At 49.2% G+C, this 15,677-nt stretch overlaps 1 protein-coding gene across 2 annotated transcripts; it reads left to right on the top strand.

The window, feature by feature from the left end:
* On the top strand, positions 1-15,587 carry RUVBL2 (RuvB like AAA ATPase 2). Of its 2 annotated transcripts, XM_081838026.1 has the most exons (16): positions 1-99; positions 1,783-1,831; positions 2,668-2,723; positions 3,444-3,585; positions 4,395-4,524; positions 4,973-5,039; positions 5,177-5,283; positions 6,765-6,858; positions 7,402-7,525; positions 9,378-9,472; positions 9,594-9,712; positions 10,984-11,103; positions 11,221-11,350; positions 12,504-12,618; positions 14,800-14,840; positions 15,473-15,587. In XM_081838026.1, exons 1-15 carry the CDS (start codon positions 85-87, stop codon positions 14,823-14,825), a joined length of 1,389 nt encoding a protein of 462 aa, XP_081694152.1. In that variant the 5' UTR covers positions 1-84; the 3' UTR covers positions 14,826-14,840; positions 15,473-15,587. The 2 variants fall into 2 exon arrangements, with proteins under 2 accessions (XP_081694152.1, XP_081694153.1); XM_081838027.1 differs by lacking the exon at positions 14,800-14,840.
* The last annotated feature ends 90 nt before the right edge of the window (positions 15,588-15,677 follow it).

The raw sequence follows: 15,677 nt of genomic DNA, 5'->3' as shown, positions 1-15,677 counted from the left end.
TGTTTCCGGCTTCTGCTCCCGGGCTGCTGAGCGGGCTGGTGCTTAGAGACGGCGCGAGACTGAAGCAGGAGCAGCAGCAGCAGCATGGCAACCGCCGCGGTGAGCGACAAGCCCCTTTCCCTTCCAGGAAAGAGACCCGGATTAATCGCAACTTTTTTGGGTGGGGAGGAAGGGGGGTCCGGGGCGCCCCCCCTGCCCTCCGTTTGCCTCCGTGCGTCGCCCTAGGGCTGCCCCCGGAGCCTCACCGGCCCCATCGGAGGGGGGTGGGGGTGGGGAATCTCCTCAGAAGTTTGTGGGACTCCCGACCGCAACCTGGGACAGCTCAGTTTGTCAGAACAGGAGGCTCTGAATTTCAGGGTCGCGAGTTCGAGTCCCACGTGGGGGGCAAAAAATGGTCCTGGCTTTGCAGGGGGTCGGGCCAGATGACCCTCGCGGTCCCTCCCAACCCCTACAATGCTGTGGTGATTCCCATCAGCCCCGGCCCCCCATGGCCAGCAGTCAGGGATGGTTCAAGTTGCAAGAAAGGAGATTCCGGCTAAACATGAGGAAGAACTTTCCGACAGTGGAATGGAGTCTCCCTTGGGAGGTCATGGGCTCTCCTTCCTTGGAGGTTTTTAAGCAGAGGTTGGATGGCCGCCTGTCATGAATGCTTTAGCTGAGATTCCTGCATTGCAGGGGGGGGTGGACTGGATGACCCCTGGGGTCCCTTCTAAATCTACAATTCTATGATGGGCATAGTCCGGTGAGAACCAGAGGGCCACAGGTTTCACCCCCACCCCTTACTGAAGACAGATACATCCATCTCATACGTTTTCAAATCCGGATTTTTCTCCAAGAAGCTCCAGCTGGGATAAAATTCTAGAGTTGAAAGCCACCCCAAATGGTCACCTACACCAACCCCTGGCAATGCAGGAATTTCAACTAAAGCGTCCATGTCATTCGGCGGAGGGAGCCTGTTCCACTGTGGGATAGTCCTTGCTGTCAAGAAAGCTCCCTGTGTAGTGTAGCGATAAAAGTGCAAAGCTAAGCAGGATCTAGTATGGCTTCAAATTGGATTGGGGCCTGCCTGTTGGGATTCCTGCCTTGCAAGTGGTTGGGGGATCCCATCCAACTCTACAGTTCAGTGATTCTCAGAAAATTCTTCCTGGTGTACAGTATAGTCAGAATCTCCTTTCTTGTGACTTGAAGCCATTGATTTGGGTCCTGCCCTCAAGAGCAGAAGGAAACAAGCTTGTTCCACCTTCTATGTGACAGCCCTTTAGATATTGGAAGATGGTTATAATATCTCCCTTCAGTCTCCTCTTATCCATGGTTAACTTTCATTTCCCTGCATCAGTTAATTTGAGGCTGGTTGTCGTTAGTGAATTTCAAGGCTGAGCTGGATGGTGAATGGTCATTTTCTGTCACGCCAACCACTGCACCCCTCTTAAGGACACCACATGGGCTCTCATATAAGCTTTGCAGATATAGCCTGCAAACATTTACGTTTTGTGGTTTTACCTTGTAAACCTTGAGGCCCAGTCAAGGAAAAAGGCAAGGTTTTCTCTCCTCCATCTTCGTCATCCTTCTTTGCCCTTTCTATATCCATCACTTGATTGTTTCAGAAACTGGGTATTCAGTAGTTGTGGAAAGTCACATCCAAATACGTGAAAGGATTTAGAATGCTTGTGTTTAGAATGCTTTGTGGTGATGAGGTATGAAATGTAGTGTAACTTTTCCTCCGAAACGTGTCCACTGATACCTGGATTTTGGCAGGCCTCATTAAATCATTTTCTCTTTCAGGCTACCAAGGTCCCTGAAGTTCGGGATGTTACCCGGATTGAACGGATTGGTGAGTTTCCATTGCTCCTTGACCTGGGATTGTCTCCCATTTTTGCCTGGCGTTCCAATTTATTATAACACTTTTCAGGTATTTGTCTAAACACATGGGGGTTAAAAGTGTATAAAGAACTGGGGGCATGCACATGAAAGGGACTTTGCATGCCTGACCAAACATGCTGAGGAGCCTTTGTACAATTGGGAACTCTGTGTTATTTGGATTCTAAATTGCACAAGAATCTTGTATGCATGTTCAGTTGAATGTGCATAGGTGCTCCTGGGCTCAGCAGACAGGCACTGCCATGCCAATGGACATTCGGGCAGGTCTTCCATCACTGTACACTTTTAACCCTTGGATGGCATCTTGTACACCTCCTTCCGGTAACTCTGGCAGCCAAGCTGGTGCCAAATGTATTGCTCTGCTTGCTTTTGGACCACATCAGTGAGGTTGAGAAAGGGGTTGTGTCATCTGGGCAGCCCAGGACCTCCATGCACACTGTTTGCACCCTGGAGAGATTACTTTGGTGCTGTTAACGCAGCAAAAACAATGCGGGAGGCACAATACGAGTTACCAGTCTCTACAGCCACAGCGGGCGCTGTGATTCTGCAGTGGTTTGACTTCACCCCTGGGGGCACACTCCATTATCTCTTGAGACAGACAGATGACAACCAAAAGAGTTGAAGCAAATGCCTGAATAGGACTTGTCAAGTTCCTCAGTGAAGATTATGCTGCTTTCTCCATGGAAGTAAATGCTTTAAAAAAGCATATTTGATCAAGGGGCAGGACAAGGACAGATGGGTTTGTGGGTCACTGACCATCTAATAATAGTCTGCATGTCTCTCACACAGGTGCCCACTCCCACATTAGAGGACTTGGCTTAGATGATACGTTGGAACCCAGACAGGTACCTGAAAAAAGAGCTTTCAGAGAGTTGCTAGATTGGGGTGGGTGGGTGGGTGGGTGATTGGTAAAATCTAATCAAATAGAAAGTGGAATACTAGGAGCTTTCAGAATATATAATAACAGATGAGGGGTACAGAGGTTGTTGCTATGCATTGTGGATGTAGAGGCACTTGTTTCTGGGGCCACATATGTAGTATGATCATGTTTTTTCTATGCACATAACTTTGAAAGTACTAAAGCTTCCTGGGTTTTAACGCTGACGCTCTCACCCTGCTCTGCCTCTGGTTATCTTTGTCCAGCCAACTGGAGTAGAAAGTAAGGGATTTGCCAACATCATATAAACTATAGATTAGCCCCTTTCCCAGCATTTTCCATGCAAGAGGGGGATGCGAGTGGGTTACTGGAGGGTAATGAAATGGGTGAATGCAAGTGGCTCGAATGAAAGGTATACGTGTTGCCATTGGGATCATAAGCCTTTATATAGCTTTTTGATGTTTGTGGGTGCATTAATGGACTTACAGGGGGCAGGGTGAAATAAAAAGGAATAAATAAGGGATAGTACAGAGTGGGAATGAGGAGGAAGTGAGGAAGGTAGGGTGCTGTGTATGTGTTTGAGAGGAATATCTGTGATTGTGCAAACAAGGGAATAAATGAAGTGTGGGGCCTTTTGGTTTTCCTGTTCCTTCACTGTTTTCTCTCCCTCTCCCCACCACCTGGCTAGGTGTCCCAGGGCATGGTAGGCCAACTAGCTGCCCGTCGAGCTGCTGGTGTGATCTTGGAGATGATCAAGGAGGGGAAGATTGCTGGTCGGGCCGTCCTGATCGCTGGCCAACCAGGCACGGGAAAGACCGCCATTGCTATGGGTAAGGTCCAGACACAAAAACTACTTCTGCTGACACCTGAAGTAGGGATAGTACCAGAGGTAGCATTATTATCAATTTACAATGGAGTGGAAGGTTCACAGGCTATGAAGCACTTGTTCACAAATTTATTGACAGCTGCACAAATACAGTACCTCTAGTTACGGACTCGATCCGTTCCGGGGTGCTGTTCACATCCCGAAAAGTCTGCAAGCACAGTACCGCTTCTGCGCATGCGCACGGTGCAATAGAGAGCTTTGTGCATGTGCAAGACGCTCAGAGTGCTTCTGCGCATTCGCGTGTGGTGAAACCCAGAAGTATATACTTCCAGATTTGCTGCATTTGTATCCTGAAAAAACGCAACCGGAGACTGACGTAACGAGGTACGACTGTAGCCAGGAAGTAGAAGGGGCAAGCAGAATATAAAATGGAAGAATGGTATAAAGAGGTGTGGGATATAGCTATTAATCATAAATTAACATGTGCCATTAAGTTAAGACAGGGAATATGCAGAAATGATTTTGAGGATATATGGGAGGTGTTTGTAGAATTTGTACTGTTAAAACGGAAAGGGGTCAAGCCATCGCAAGAGGTGTTGAAATTTTGGGAGGTTGGATAGTTACAATGGAATGGTCTTGGTGGTGGGGTGCACATTTTTATTCTTATTTATTTATGAATCTTACTTGTCAAAATATTTTTTAAATGTATAAAAGAATGTGTAAAATGTAAATAAATGTATAAAATATAAATAAAAGAATGAAAAAAGAGAAAGAAGTCATGCATTGTAACCAAGCAGCCATTTCTTCTCGCAGGAATGGCGCAAGCCCTGGGTCTTGACACCCCTTTCACAGCCATTGCTGGCAGCGAGATCTTCTCCTTGGAGATGAGCAAGACTGAGGCGCTGACTCAAGCCTTCCGGCGCTCCATTGGCGTCCGTATCAAGTGAGGAGCAGCCGGGAGGTCTTTTGTTCTCTGCGGGTGGCTTGGGAGTTTAAAACAGGACGTTGAGACTGGGCACTGGAGAATTCAAACAGAAGTGAGGGGAATCAACAAGGAGGATTCTAGGAAACTTTGAAAAAACTTGTTGAGTATGAGAGCTGGGCAGCAACATGTTTGGGGGTTGATTTTGGCTTTTGTAGCATTTTGCACGGTGCGTTTAATGCCACCTTAGCTGCTAATGGGATAAAATAGGTCTTCAAAAAATAAACTAGGAGCCATTGTCTTAAATTCTCTGGCTGGAGACTGGCACACACAGCAAAGCAAGGCCTGTTGGATTCCTCAACTGCCTCCGAAATTATATTTCCAGCTCTTCTTTTTTGATGAACGTGAGGTACTCTGCAGTCTACTCTCTTTGCCTGCTGAGATCAGTCTTATCCCCTTATTCTTGCAGGGAGGAAACAGAAATCATTGAAGGTGAAGTGGTTGAGATCCAAATAGATCGCCCAGCGACTGGCACTGTGAGTTGAGGCCAGAGTATAACGCAGGGGAGATGGCAGGCTAGCTATTACCTAGTAATGGCAGCACTGCACACTGCAGCCCATTTATCAAGGTAATAAGCGCTGGAGGGATGTTGACTGTGTCCTTCTCATTGCAGGGTGCAAAGGTGGGGAAGCTGACACTGAAGACAACCGAGATGGAGACCATCTATGACTTGGGCACCAAGATGATTGAGTCCCTGACCAAGGAGAAAGTGCAGGCTGGGTGAGCCAGGGCCGGGCGTGTAGGTGGGGCACAGGTGCGAAGGGAAAGCCAGTGGGGAAGGGCACAGAGAGTTAGGGTTCCTGAGCTGTCTGGTATCTGTGAAGGAAGCCAGGATTGCTGGTTTCTGTGGACAACAGGGAAGCACACTCAAGTGACAAATCGAAGCAAGAAAGGATGGGGTGGGGAATGTCTAACACTGAAGGAGTGATGAAGGTGAACACAGTTCGTGAATAGCACACAGGAGTATTTAATACATTACCTGGAAATGAGAGGACATTGCTTGGGAAGGCCTGAAGTTCAGCAGTCTTTATACTTTGCCCCTACAGGCCCACATAAATTAATAATAATAGTAAGGTAAAAAGGTAAAGGACCCCTGGACGGTTAAGTCCAGTCAAAGCCGACTTTGGGGTTGAGTTGCTCATCTCGCTTTCAGGCCGAGGGAGCCGGCGTTTGTCCCCAGACAGCTTTCCGGGTCATGTGGCCAGCATGACTAAACCGCTTCGGGCGCAACGGAATACCGTGACAGAAACCAGAGCACACGGAAACGCCGTTTACCTTCCCGCCACAGCAGTATCTATTTATCTATTTGCACAGACGTGCTTTTGAACTGCTAGGTTGGCAGGAGCTGGGACAGAGCAACGGGAGCTCAACCCGTCACAGGGATTCGAACCGCTGACCTTCCGATCAGCAAGCCCAAGTGGCCCAGTGGTTTAGACCACAGCACGGCCCATGTCTAATAATAATAATAATGATGATGATAATGATGATATCCTGCCCATCTGACATGGTTGCCCCAGCCACTCTGGGCGGCTTCCAACATATATGAAAACATAATAAAAGATTACACATTAAAAGGTTTCCGTATACAGGGCTGCCTCTAAATGTCTTCTAAAGCTGCTGACTCTCTTACAGAACAAACAGACAGTATGTGTATCCCTCCTTACATGAGAACATTGACTCAGAATCATTAATGCAGAGGTCCACAAATTACAGCTACCGTAGGTTTGGCAGCCAAGCGTTCATTTACACTTGCCGGCTGCAGTGTCCCATCCCACCCTGGTAGTGCAGCAACGTTATATGAATTTAGCAAGAATGAAGTTACGCAGCTCAGGCTTGAACAGAGTGACTAGCTCAGCTTCCTCTGGCTCCACCCCTTTTGTATTTCACCTAACCATCATAAAACTGAAGATCCTCCTTACCACTGCATTTTCTCCCCAGAGCAGGGAGGGCCTTGGCAGAGCTACCCTTGCTGGTGGAGTTATTGAAGCCTGAATAGTGTAGGTTAGGCTTCTTGCCACCCATAACCACAAATGGAAAGAAATACAGCCTACCCTACTAAGCGCTCTTTAACCCGTGCATCAGTTTTGAGGAGAGAAGATAAATTAACTTGCGATGGCGGGTAGGTCCTTTGCGAGGTGTCTTCCACCCAGAACCAAAAGGCAGGGCCCAGTCCTCATATTTCCTCCTTTTTGTGTCCGCAGGGATGTCATTACCATTGACAAAGCCACAGGGAAGATCACCAAACTAGGACGCTCCTTTACCCGGGCAAGGGACTACGATGCTATGGGTTCGCAGGTATTTGCAGTGGGGGGTGAGAAGTGCAAATTGATGTGAGGTGATGGGAGATCCTAAGGCTCCGTTGATGGTGGCTGCCTGTGAGGGGAGATCTTTGCATGCCGTAGTTAGATGCCATAGCTCAGTGGAGCACCTGCTTCACACACAGAAAGTGCCCAGCTCATTCCCCAACATCTCCAGGTCAAAGGATCTCGGGGAGATGGACCTGAGACCCTAGGGCAGGGATGAGGAACCTGTGGTCCTCCAGATGTTCTTAGACTACAACTCCCATCATCCTTTACCATCTGCCATGCTGGCTAGGGCCAATGCAAGTTGTAGTCCAGCAACATCCCGAGGGCCGCAGGTTCCCCATCCCTGCCTTAAGAGAGTTGCTGGCTGTTAGAGCAGATAGATGGACCCACAGTTCAATTTCACGTAAGTTAGCTTTGTATGTCTTTGTCTTGCAAGAGTTTCCTGCCCCTGGGCTCGAGCATGAATGGGCTTGGGTGCCAGGCACGAGAAGCATTCAGGTCTTCCAACTGCCTATATTATTCTCTGTCCCAGACCAAGTTTGTCCAGTGCCCTGACGGGGAGCTGCAGAAGCGCAAGGAAGTGGTGCACACAGTCTCGCTGCACGAAATTGATGTCATCAACAGCCGCACACAGGGATTCCTCGCACTCTTCTCTGGTATGACGATATGGATGAACTGGAGGGAGTGGGGTGGAAGTTGTTCATTGGAAACCTGGAGTTGGAGCATGGGTAGGCAAACTAAGGCCCGGGGGCCAGATCCGGTCCAATCGCCTTCTAAATACTAAGAATAATTTTTTATTAAACGACCAATCACATCAAATCAAACCAAATTACAATCAACTTCTTGCTTCTAACTGCTGTTTTAATGTCCACAGATCTAACCTTATGATGTTCACAGTATTATCCAGTCCTTTCTTATTGTTTTTCCACATCTCTTGTTGTTATTTTCATATATTTTTCCTTTCTCTTTGTGACCTCTGATAGTCTCCGCAAACTGGTTAGAACAGTTTGTAATCCTGCGTGGATATTATTTTTTTTATCCAGTAGCCATATCCAGACGTTTTCCATATAACATCACTTCCATACATCAAAACAGTCTTAGCGTCATTAATCTTCACCAATCTGCCTCCTTTCTCAAAACCTCTGAGGAGATTCACTAGGAATGCAGTCTGAAAACAAGTCCGTTTTTCCTCCCGGCTATAAATCCTTTGGCAAGATGGCGACTCCGAATTAATTGCTGCACCATTCCCAAAAGCTCTTATTGCTTCTCGATCTCCATAAAGCATACTTTTGGTTAAAGTTTATCTCCACACAGACCTCAATCATCCTGCTTGGGTCAGTTCAACCGACGATTCTAATGAGGAGGGGTTCTTGTAAATCACATAGAAGGAAAGTAAAAAAGGTCCCCGTCCCCCCCATTCAGTCCCGTTGTCAACATACCCAGCCTTTGGTGTATCTTCATCGTAAAATATTCCTGTTTCTCCAACCCGTCGTCTTCTTTCGCAGAGGTCACTTAAATTAGCAGACTTCACTCCCCTTCTTCACTTGAAATATGTGCTTCTTTTGTAATTAATTATTCCAAATTGCTGCAACTAGTGCGCGATCAGAGACAGCGTCCAGGACAGCCGAGGTCCACACGGGGGCATTCTGCCTAGGGCCCTCACCCCCTTCTTTCAAATTAGGGGGTGATTTATGGGCACAGCAGGCAAGGGCAGTGTTCCCCATTTCCTTGGGGCAACAAGGGAGGCTGCCTACTCCCATAACAGCCTCTTAATTACCCAGTGTGGGTCGGAGAGATGGTATTGTCTGCCATCTTCCAATGCGCCCCCTAGTGACCCCCCAATCGCCTTCTAAATACGGCCCACGGATGGTCCAGGAATCAGGGTGTTTTTACATGAGTAGAATGTGTCCTTTTATTTAAAATGCATCTCTGGGTTATTTGTGGGGCATAGGAATTCATTCATTTCCCCCCAAAAAATATAGTCTGGCCCCCCACAGGTTCTGAGGGACAGTGAACTGGCCCCCTGCTGGAAACATTTGCTGACCCCTTACTTGGAGGGTTTTGCAGAAATTTAGGCTGCTGCATCATTGTATCTGGACTGGGAGTGGCCTCCAAGACCATATAACATCAGTCCTGAAAGACCTACATTGGCTCCAAGTACATTTCCGAGCATAATTCAAAGTGCTGGTGCTGACCTTTAAAGCCCTAAACAGCCTCGGTCCTGTATACCTGAAGGAGCATCTTCACCCCCATTTTTCAGCCCAGACACTGAGGTCCAGTTCCGAGGGCCTTCTGGTGGTTCCCTCACTGCGAGAAGTGAGGTTACAGGGAACCAGGCGGAGGACCTTCTTGGTAGTGGCTCAGACCCTGTGGAATGCCCTCCCATCAGATATCAAGGAAATAAACAACTCTCTGACTTTTAGAAGACATCTGAAGGCAGCCCTGTTTTTGAAGAGGCAACTGTTCATGTCTCCTCCTTCCCCTCCCTCATCTTGTGTATGCTCCCAGGTGACACAGGGGAGATAAAATCCGAGGTACGAGAGCAGATCAACGCCAAGGTCGCCGAGTGGCGAGAGGAGGGCAAGGCCGAGGTGATCCCAGGGGTGAGTCCTGTTTTAGAGCACGTGTTGCACCCTCCACTGCTCTCTTCCATGCCTTCCTCTCGTGTGAGTGTTTTGCTGGGTAGGCAATGCCATTCTCCTTTCCCCCCCATTTCCCTTCCAGGTATTGTTCATTGACGAGGTCCACATGCTGGACATTGAGTGCTTCTCCTTCCTGAACCGGGCCCTGGAGAGTGACATGGCCCCTGTCCTCATCATGGCTACCAATCGAGGCATCACCAGGTTGGCAGAGTTCATCGTGGGGTGGGGCATGGCACCATATCACCGGATAGTCGGGCACCGGGCGTGGTGGCGTTTTGGCGACTGACTAGTCGCTGATCAGAATCCCATTTCTTAGTGACCCAGGCAATGACGTAATTCTTCCATGCCTCCTGTAACTAACTGCACCTGCCACAAGCTGGGCAGAACACTGAAACCTCTTTTTTTGCTTCTGAAAAGCCTAGCCAGGTCCTTATTCACTGGCAGAGGTGCCTAAGCCAGGCTAGAGATAGGCTTTTTCTCTGCAGTCAAGAATGCAGGCAGGGTGGTGGTAGACAAGGGCACCATGGGAAGATGCCTTGTGGTTGGGATGGGGAGACTGTGAGCGACATCTGCAGAGGCACCGGCACCCCACTTCTAGAGAGGAGGTGATGGAGATGCCAGCCATTGCTGATGAAGTCACAACTAGATTGATGGAAAGCTGTTGGTATTTAAGTAAGTGGTTTTTGAAGGCATGGCTCTACGTCACTGGACTGAATGCAGCAGCGATATGGAGGACCTGTCCTGCATACAGGGAGAGGCTGAACGGAATATGCCTGCTGCCTAGAGGAGATTCCTTGCCACCATGTGTCAGGGAATGGTCTGAATCAGAGGATTGGGGAACGCATTCTCAGGCGGATAAGCTCCTCTTTGAAGAGGAGGAGGGGGAAAGGGAAGATTTGCTTCCCCCCTGTTTCCAGTGGTTTCAGGAGCAGAGAGAGACACAGACACTGAGCAGCTTCAACAGGAGTTGCCTAGTTATGAGATAACAGAGAGAGAAACAGGAGGGAGGGAACAGCCGGCAGAGACATCATTAGAGGGTGTGGGGGACATAGCTGTCAACTTTTCCCTTTTCTTCGAGGAATCCTATTCGGAATAAGGGAATTTCCCTTCAAAAAAGGGAAACTTTGACAGCTATGGTGCGGGATCCTCCCTCCCCCAAGAACTAGGAAGTCCGTCCATATTAGAGAACAAAGAATGCAGAGGAGGAGGAACTTTCCGTTGGCGCCAGGACGTTGCGGGAGACGGAAGCAGGAGGATTTAGAGTAGCCAACTGCTCTCCTTGTGGAGAGATGTGGATTTTTGCTCGCAACCAGGTAACTGAATGAAAAGGACTATAAAATAAAAACTGCTCATTAATTCTTGTCTGCGAAGTTACCAGAGGGAGGGGAGGACTCTCCACGCCTGACACCAGGCTGGCAGGAACGGAGGTCCTTAAGCCGCCTCCCATTCTGGGTCTGTCCTCTCCGATGCAGGATTCGTGGCACCAACTACCAGAGCCCCCACGGCATCCCCATTGACCTCCTGGACCGCATGCTCATCATCTCGACCTCCCCTTACAGCGACAAGGAGACCAAGCAGATCCTTAAAATCCGGTGAGCCAGAGGAAGCCCGGCCCGTCTTACCGCATCACAGTTTTGCTGTTGCTGTTCCGGCGTCTTGCCCTGCGCTGTGGAAGCTTTCCTTCTTCTGAGCTGGAATATCTCTTGCAGGTGTGAGGAGGAGGATGTCGAGATGAACGAAGACGCCTACACCGTGCTGACGCGCATCGGCTTGGAGACCTCCCTGCGCTATGCCATCCAGCTCATCACAGCCGCCAGCTTGGTGTGTCGCAAGAGGAAGGTGAGCTCTGGCAGTCAGTAGAGGCCGGGGACTTCCACGGGGCAGCACAATTCCTGTGCTGCCATTCTTCAAAAGGCCAATAAATCCTTACTTTTTCTCCCTCTCTTCTCAGTCTGACCCGCAGCTTGCAGGAACACCCTACTTGTGCCCTAGTGTGTGTGTGTGCATATCAGGAGCTTCATTTTCCATAAATAATAATAATTTATTACTTATACCCTGCCCATCTGGCCAGGCCTCCCCAGCCACTCTGGGCGGCTTCCAACAGAATATTAAAAACATGTTAAAACATCATACATTAAAAACTTCCCTAAACAGGGCTGCCTTCAGATGTCTTCTAAAAGTCAGGTGGATGTTTGTTTCCTTGACATCTGATGGGAGGGCGTTCCACAGGGCGGGCGCCACTACCAAGAAGGCCCTCTGCCTGGTTCCCTGTAGCTTCACTTCTCGCAGTGAGGGAGCCGCCAAAAGGCCCTCAGAGCTGGACCTCGGTGTCCGGGCTGAATGATGGGGGTGGAGACTCTCCTTCAGGCGTCTATCCCATTGTTCTAAAAAGGTCTATCCCATCCTTCTAGTGTCTGTGTGCTATGCTTACAACCATTTAAAATCCCCTCTGTCTTAAAAAGCAATCGGAAGCAGAGGGGCACAGATTACCAAGTGCATCTGCTCCTGGACTGGAGTTGGGAGCAAGAACGTTTTGGTGCCGTTAGGACAGCATTTGCCAACGTGGCTCCCTCCTGATGCCTTGGACTGCTAACTCCCTCGATGGGGGGGTATGTTGGTAGCTTAGAGCAGGCATAGGCCAACTTCGGCCCTCCAGATTTTTTGGGACTACACTTCCCATAATCCCTGACCACTGGTCCTGTTAGCTAGGGATGATGGGAATTGTAGTCCCAAACATCTGGAGGGCCGGAGTTTGCCTATGCCTGGCTTAGAGAGTCAGTGGCATCTCTTTATCAAAACCCCTAAGTTCTTGGAGAAGAGTTGGGGGGGAGGCATAAAACTAGAAGCGTTTGGAAGCCCATAGTCGTCCTCAGTTCTCATTCCCAGGACTAGTTGGAGGGAGTTGTCTGGAGTGGTGAAACTTTGCTGGAGTTTGTGCTGTGCTCTTCTCCTCCTGCTGGGAGCCCTGACCTCTCTCCCTCCCCATTCACAGGGCACAGAGGTTCAGGTGGACGACATCAAGCGCGTGTACTCGCTGTTCCTGGACGAGTCACGCTCCACTCAGTACATGAAAGAGTACCAGGATGCCTTCATGTTCAATGAACTCAGTGAGTAACAATTTGAGGCGAAGGGATGTGTGGGTTGAAAACCTCCAGCCGGGGGCTAGGCCTGGCCGTCCTCGCTAGAGCTTTTGAAGTGTATGTAGGACTTTTGCAGTAGAAAAACGCAGGAGGCACTTGGAAAAAATGGAGAGCTCTGCTTTCGTCAAGGCCAGTAAAGGACAAGAACAGAGCAGTTGAATTCCTTTAGATCAGTTTGGGGAACTTCAAGCCCAGGGCCAAATAAAGAAGCCCTCTCTATCTGATGGGAGCCGGGAGCAGGTCAGCAGTAACTCACAAGGTGTCAGAGAAGTTAACAGCAACTCTTCCCAGTAGGCCTTTCCCCAACGAGGCAGCTGTAGAGACTCAAAGGTCCCTGCCTTCCCACAGCTCCCTAAGTCTCTTCCTCCTCCTGGGTCCTTCCCAGGCAACCTGAGACTTCTCCGCTCTCTCTGTCTCTGCTCCATCCTCTTCATCCCTCTTCGGGTTCTAGGAGACCAGGTGGAGGAGAGCTTGTCACAGCAGGAGGGGGAAACACCTTGGCTTCTTCACCAGCCTACCATATATCTGCCTCTTGGCCCCCCTCCTCTCCTGCCTCCACTTGCTGCTTCTGGACTGCTCTCTGCCACAGACTCTCCCTACTCACTAAGCCGTGTTACCTCTTCAGCTTCCAACGCCGCCTCTTCCCAGTCTTCTCCAACCACTCCAACCACCACCAGTCCCTGGGCTCTGAGCCTTCTTCCCTTAGGGGTTCCCCAGCTGGTGTCTTCCACCACTCCTCTGCACCCAGCCAGTCTATGACACTGACCCTCAGGAATCTCCCAGGGCCAGGCCTTTCACAAGCCCTGCTTGTGATCACCTTCATCCAGTAGTAGTAGTAGTAGTAGTAGTAGTAGTAGTAGTAATAATAATAATAATAATAATAATAATAATAATACCCTGCCCATCTGGCTGAGTTTCTCCAGCCACTCTGGGCGGCTCCCAAACGAGTGTTAAAAACAATACAGCATCAGACATTAAAAACTTCCCTAAACAGGGATGCCTTCAGATGTCTTTTAAAAATAAGCTAGCTGCTTATTTCCTTGACATCTGATGGGAGGGCGTTTTACAGGGCGGGCGCCACTACCAAGAAGGCCCTCTGCCTGGTTCCCTGTAACCTCACTTCTCGCAGCGAGGGAACTGCCAGAAGGCCCTCAGCGCTGGATCTCAGTGTCCGGGCTGAATGATGGGGGTGGAGACACTCCTTCAGGTATACAGGACCGAGGCCGTTTAGGGCTTTAAAGGTCAGCACCAACACTTTGAACAGTGCTTTTTTTTGCTTCACTTGAATACATTCTGCAACTGTGATATTGCCTCTTGCCTGACCAATTTCCCCTCTGGCTTTGACCACCATGTGGTATGTGGCCCCCATAAGGTTGTGCTTCTCAGGCAGAAAAGCACTGCCGCCCCCTGCTTTAGATCCTTGTTTTGAGGCGATCCTCAAATGCGCATTCCGGTTTGTTAAGACATAACTTCAAAATGCCTAGTGCAGCGCTTCTGTCAAAAATGACAGGCATGGGTTGAGTTCTCTTCTTCCTCCACCCCCTTCCCAAAATGTTTGGGCAGACTTTTTAGTGTTGCTGCCTCTCGCTCAGGCAATAACGCAGTGCAGAGTGGAGAAAACTTCCCAGGCAAGTCTGACTTGAAAAAGCAGGCGAGGAAGGATACTTGACGTGGGAATGCTGTTCTTGGCAATGGGTAGCAGCACTGAGCATATGATTCTGCCTTCAATCCATGCTGAGAAATCTTCAAAGGACGTCTAGCCCCAGTTGCAGCGTACAAACTCATTCACAGGATGGGTTCAGTACTGTATCTGCAAATCCACTGAAAAGTCCAGTTGCACGACAGTAATGATCATGATGCTTCTCATAATTGAAAGGGGGCAAGAATAAGCCTGGTTTTTGCTTTTCGTTCCGCGGTTATTGGTGCAGTGTTCATTGACCAACATATGCTAATGGCTTGGGACCCAGAAAGTTAGTTCTTCTGGGGATGAGCAGTGATGACACTGAGCGACTTTCATAGGATCAGAATTACGAAGAACCTGTGGGGCGGGTAGAGGATAATCCTCAACTGTTCGATTGTTGTGCACTACATAGGGTAGGCCTTTCTGCTCTTAATCCCCTCCTATTCCTCCCAATCCTCTGTCCTCAGTACCTGCAAGAGACGCGTGCAAGTAGGAAAATAATGAAAGTGTGAGTAAAGCAGCGTTTGCTTTTAGTTTGAAAGCACGGAGGTCGCAGTGAAGCAGTTGCTCCCCCAGTAGCCTAGCGAGTAACCCAATTTGGGCTGGGGGTGGCAGAGAGGTAGCAGGAACTTCCAAAAATTGTGGTGGTACATCGCCCCCCCCCCCCCCGTATTTCAGTAGACTTCCTGCCTGCTCTGGCAGCTTTGCAGTTGTACTTGCCCTTGAGGGCTCACTGCTCCCTTTCCTCGCCCAGAGGCCCCCCATTTGTGCCCTACAGCTTTCTAGGCCAGAGTGGAGTGCCAAGCTAGCAGCATTCAGTCAGCTACTGGGGAGGAGTTAACCATCCCACTCACGTGTTGACCACCTTGTGATCAATGCTATTAGCCGCCTTTGCCAGGAAGGCAGTTCAGCCTACAGCACGGGCTTGCAGTGAGATTGTTTCACGTCCTCTGGTATTTCTTCTGTGCGGGGTCTCTGTCAGCTTGAAAGGTTACAACTGGGGACTCTTAAAATTCACAAGTGGCAGGGATGATGTTCTTTGTTTTACTGAGGAAGACCTCTTTGAGATCCTCTTTTTTGGGGGAAGCGGGGAGTGTGTTCTTCCATCTTGAACTCTTGCACCTGCTTTTTGTTTTCCAGAGGGAGAGACCATGGACACGTCTTGATGGGCGTCCTCGTAATACCTGCCTCAGGTTGTGTGTGTGAATGGATGTTCTTGTATTATTATTTTGTAAAATAAACCTTTTGGAGAATTCCTGCTGTGATTACAGTGGTAGGGCAAGCAGCAGCAGAACGAGGGGTGGTCTGGTGTTTCAGCAAACTTATTTGCATTGTGCAGTAAATG

This window comes from Podarcis erhardii (genome assembly GCF_964252035.2).
Source record: "Podarcis erhardii genome assembly, chromosome: 13".
Taxonomy (NCBI): domain Eukaryota; kingdom Metazoa; phylum Chordata; class Lepidosauria; order Squamata; family Lacertidae; genus Podarcis; species Podarcis erhardii.
Note: the sequence above shows the minus strand (reverse complement) of the source record. Positions and strands in the feature narration are given on the sequence as shown.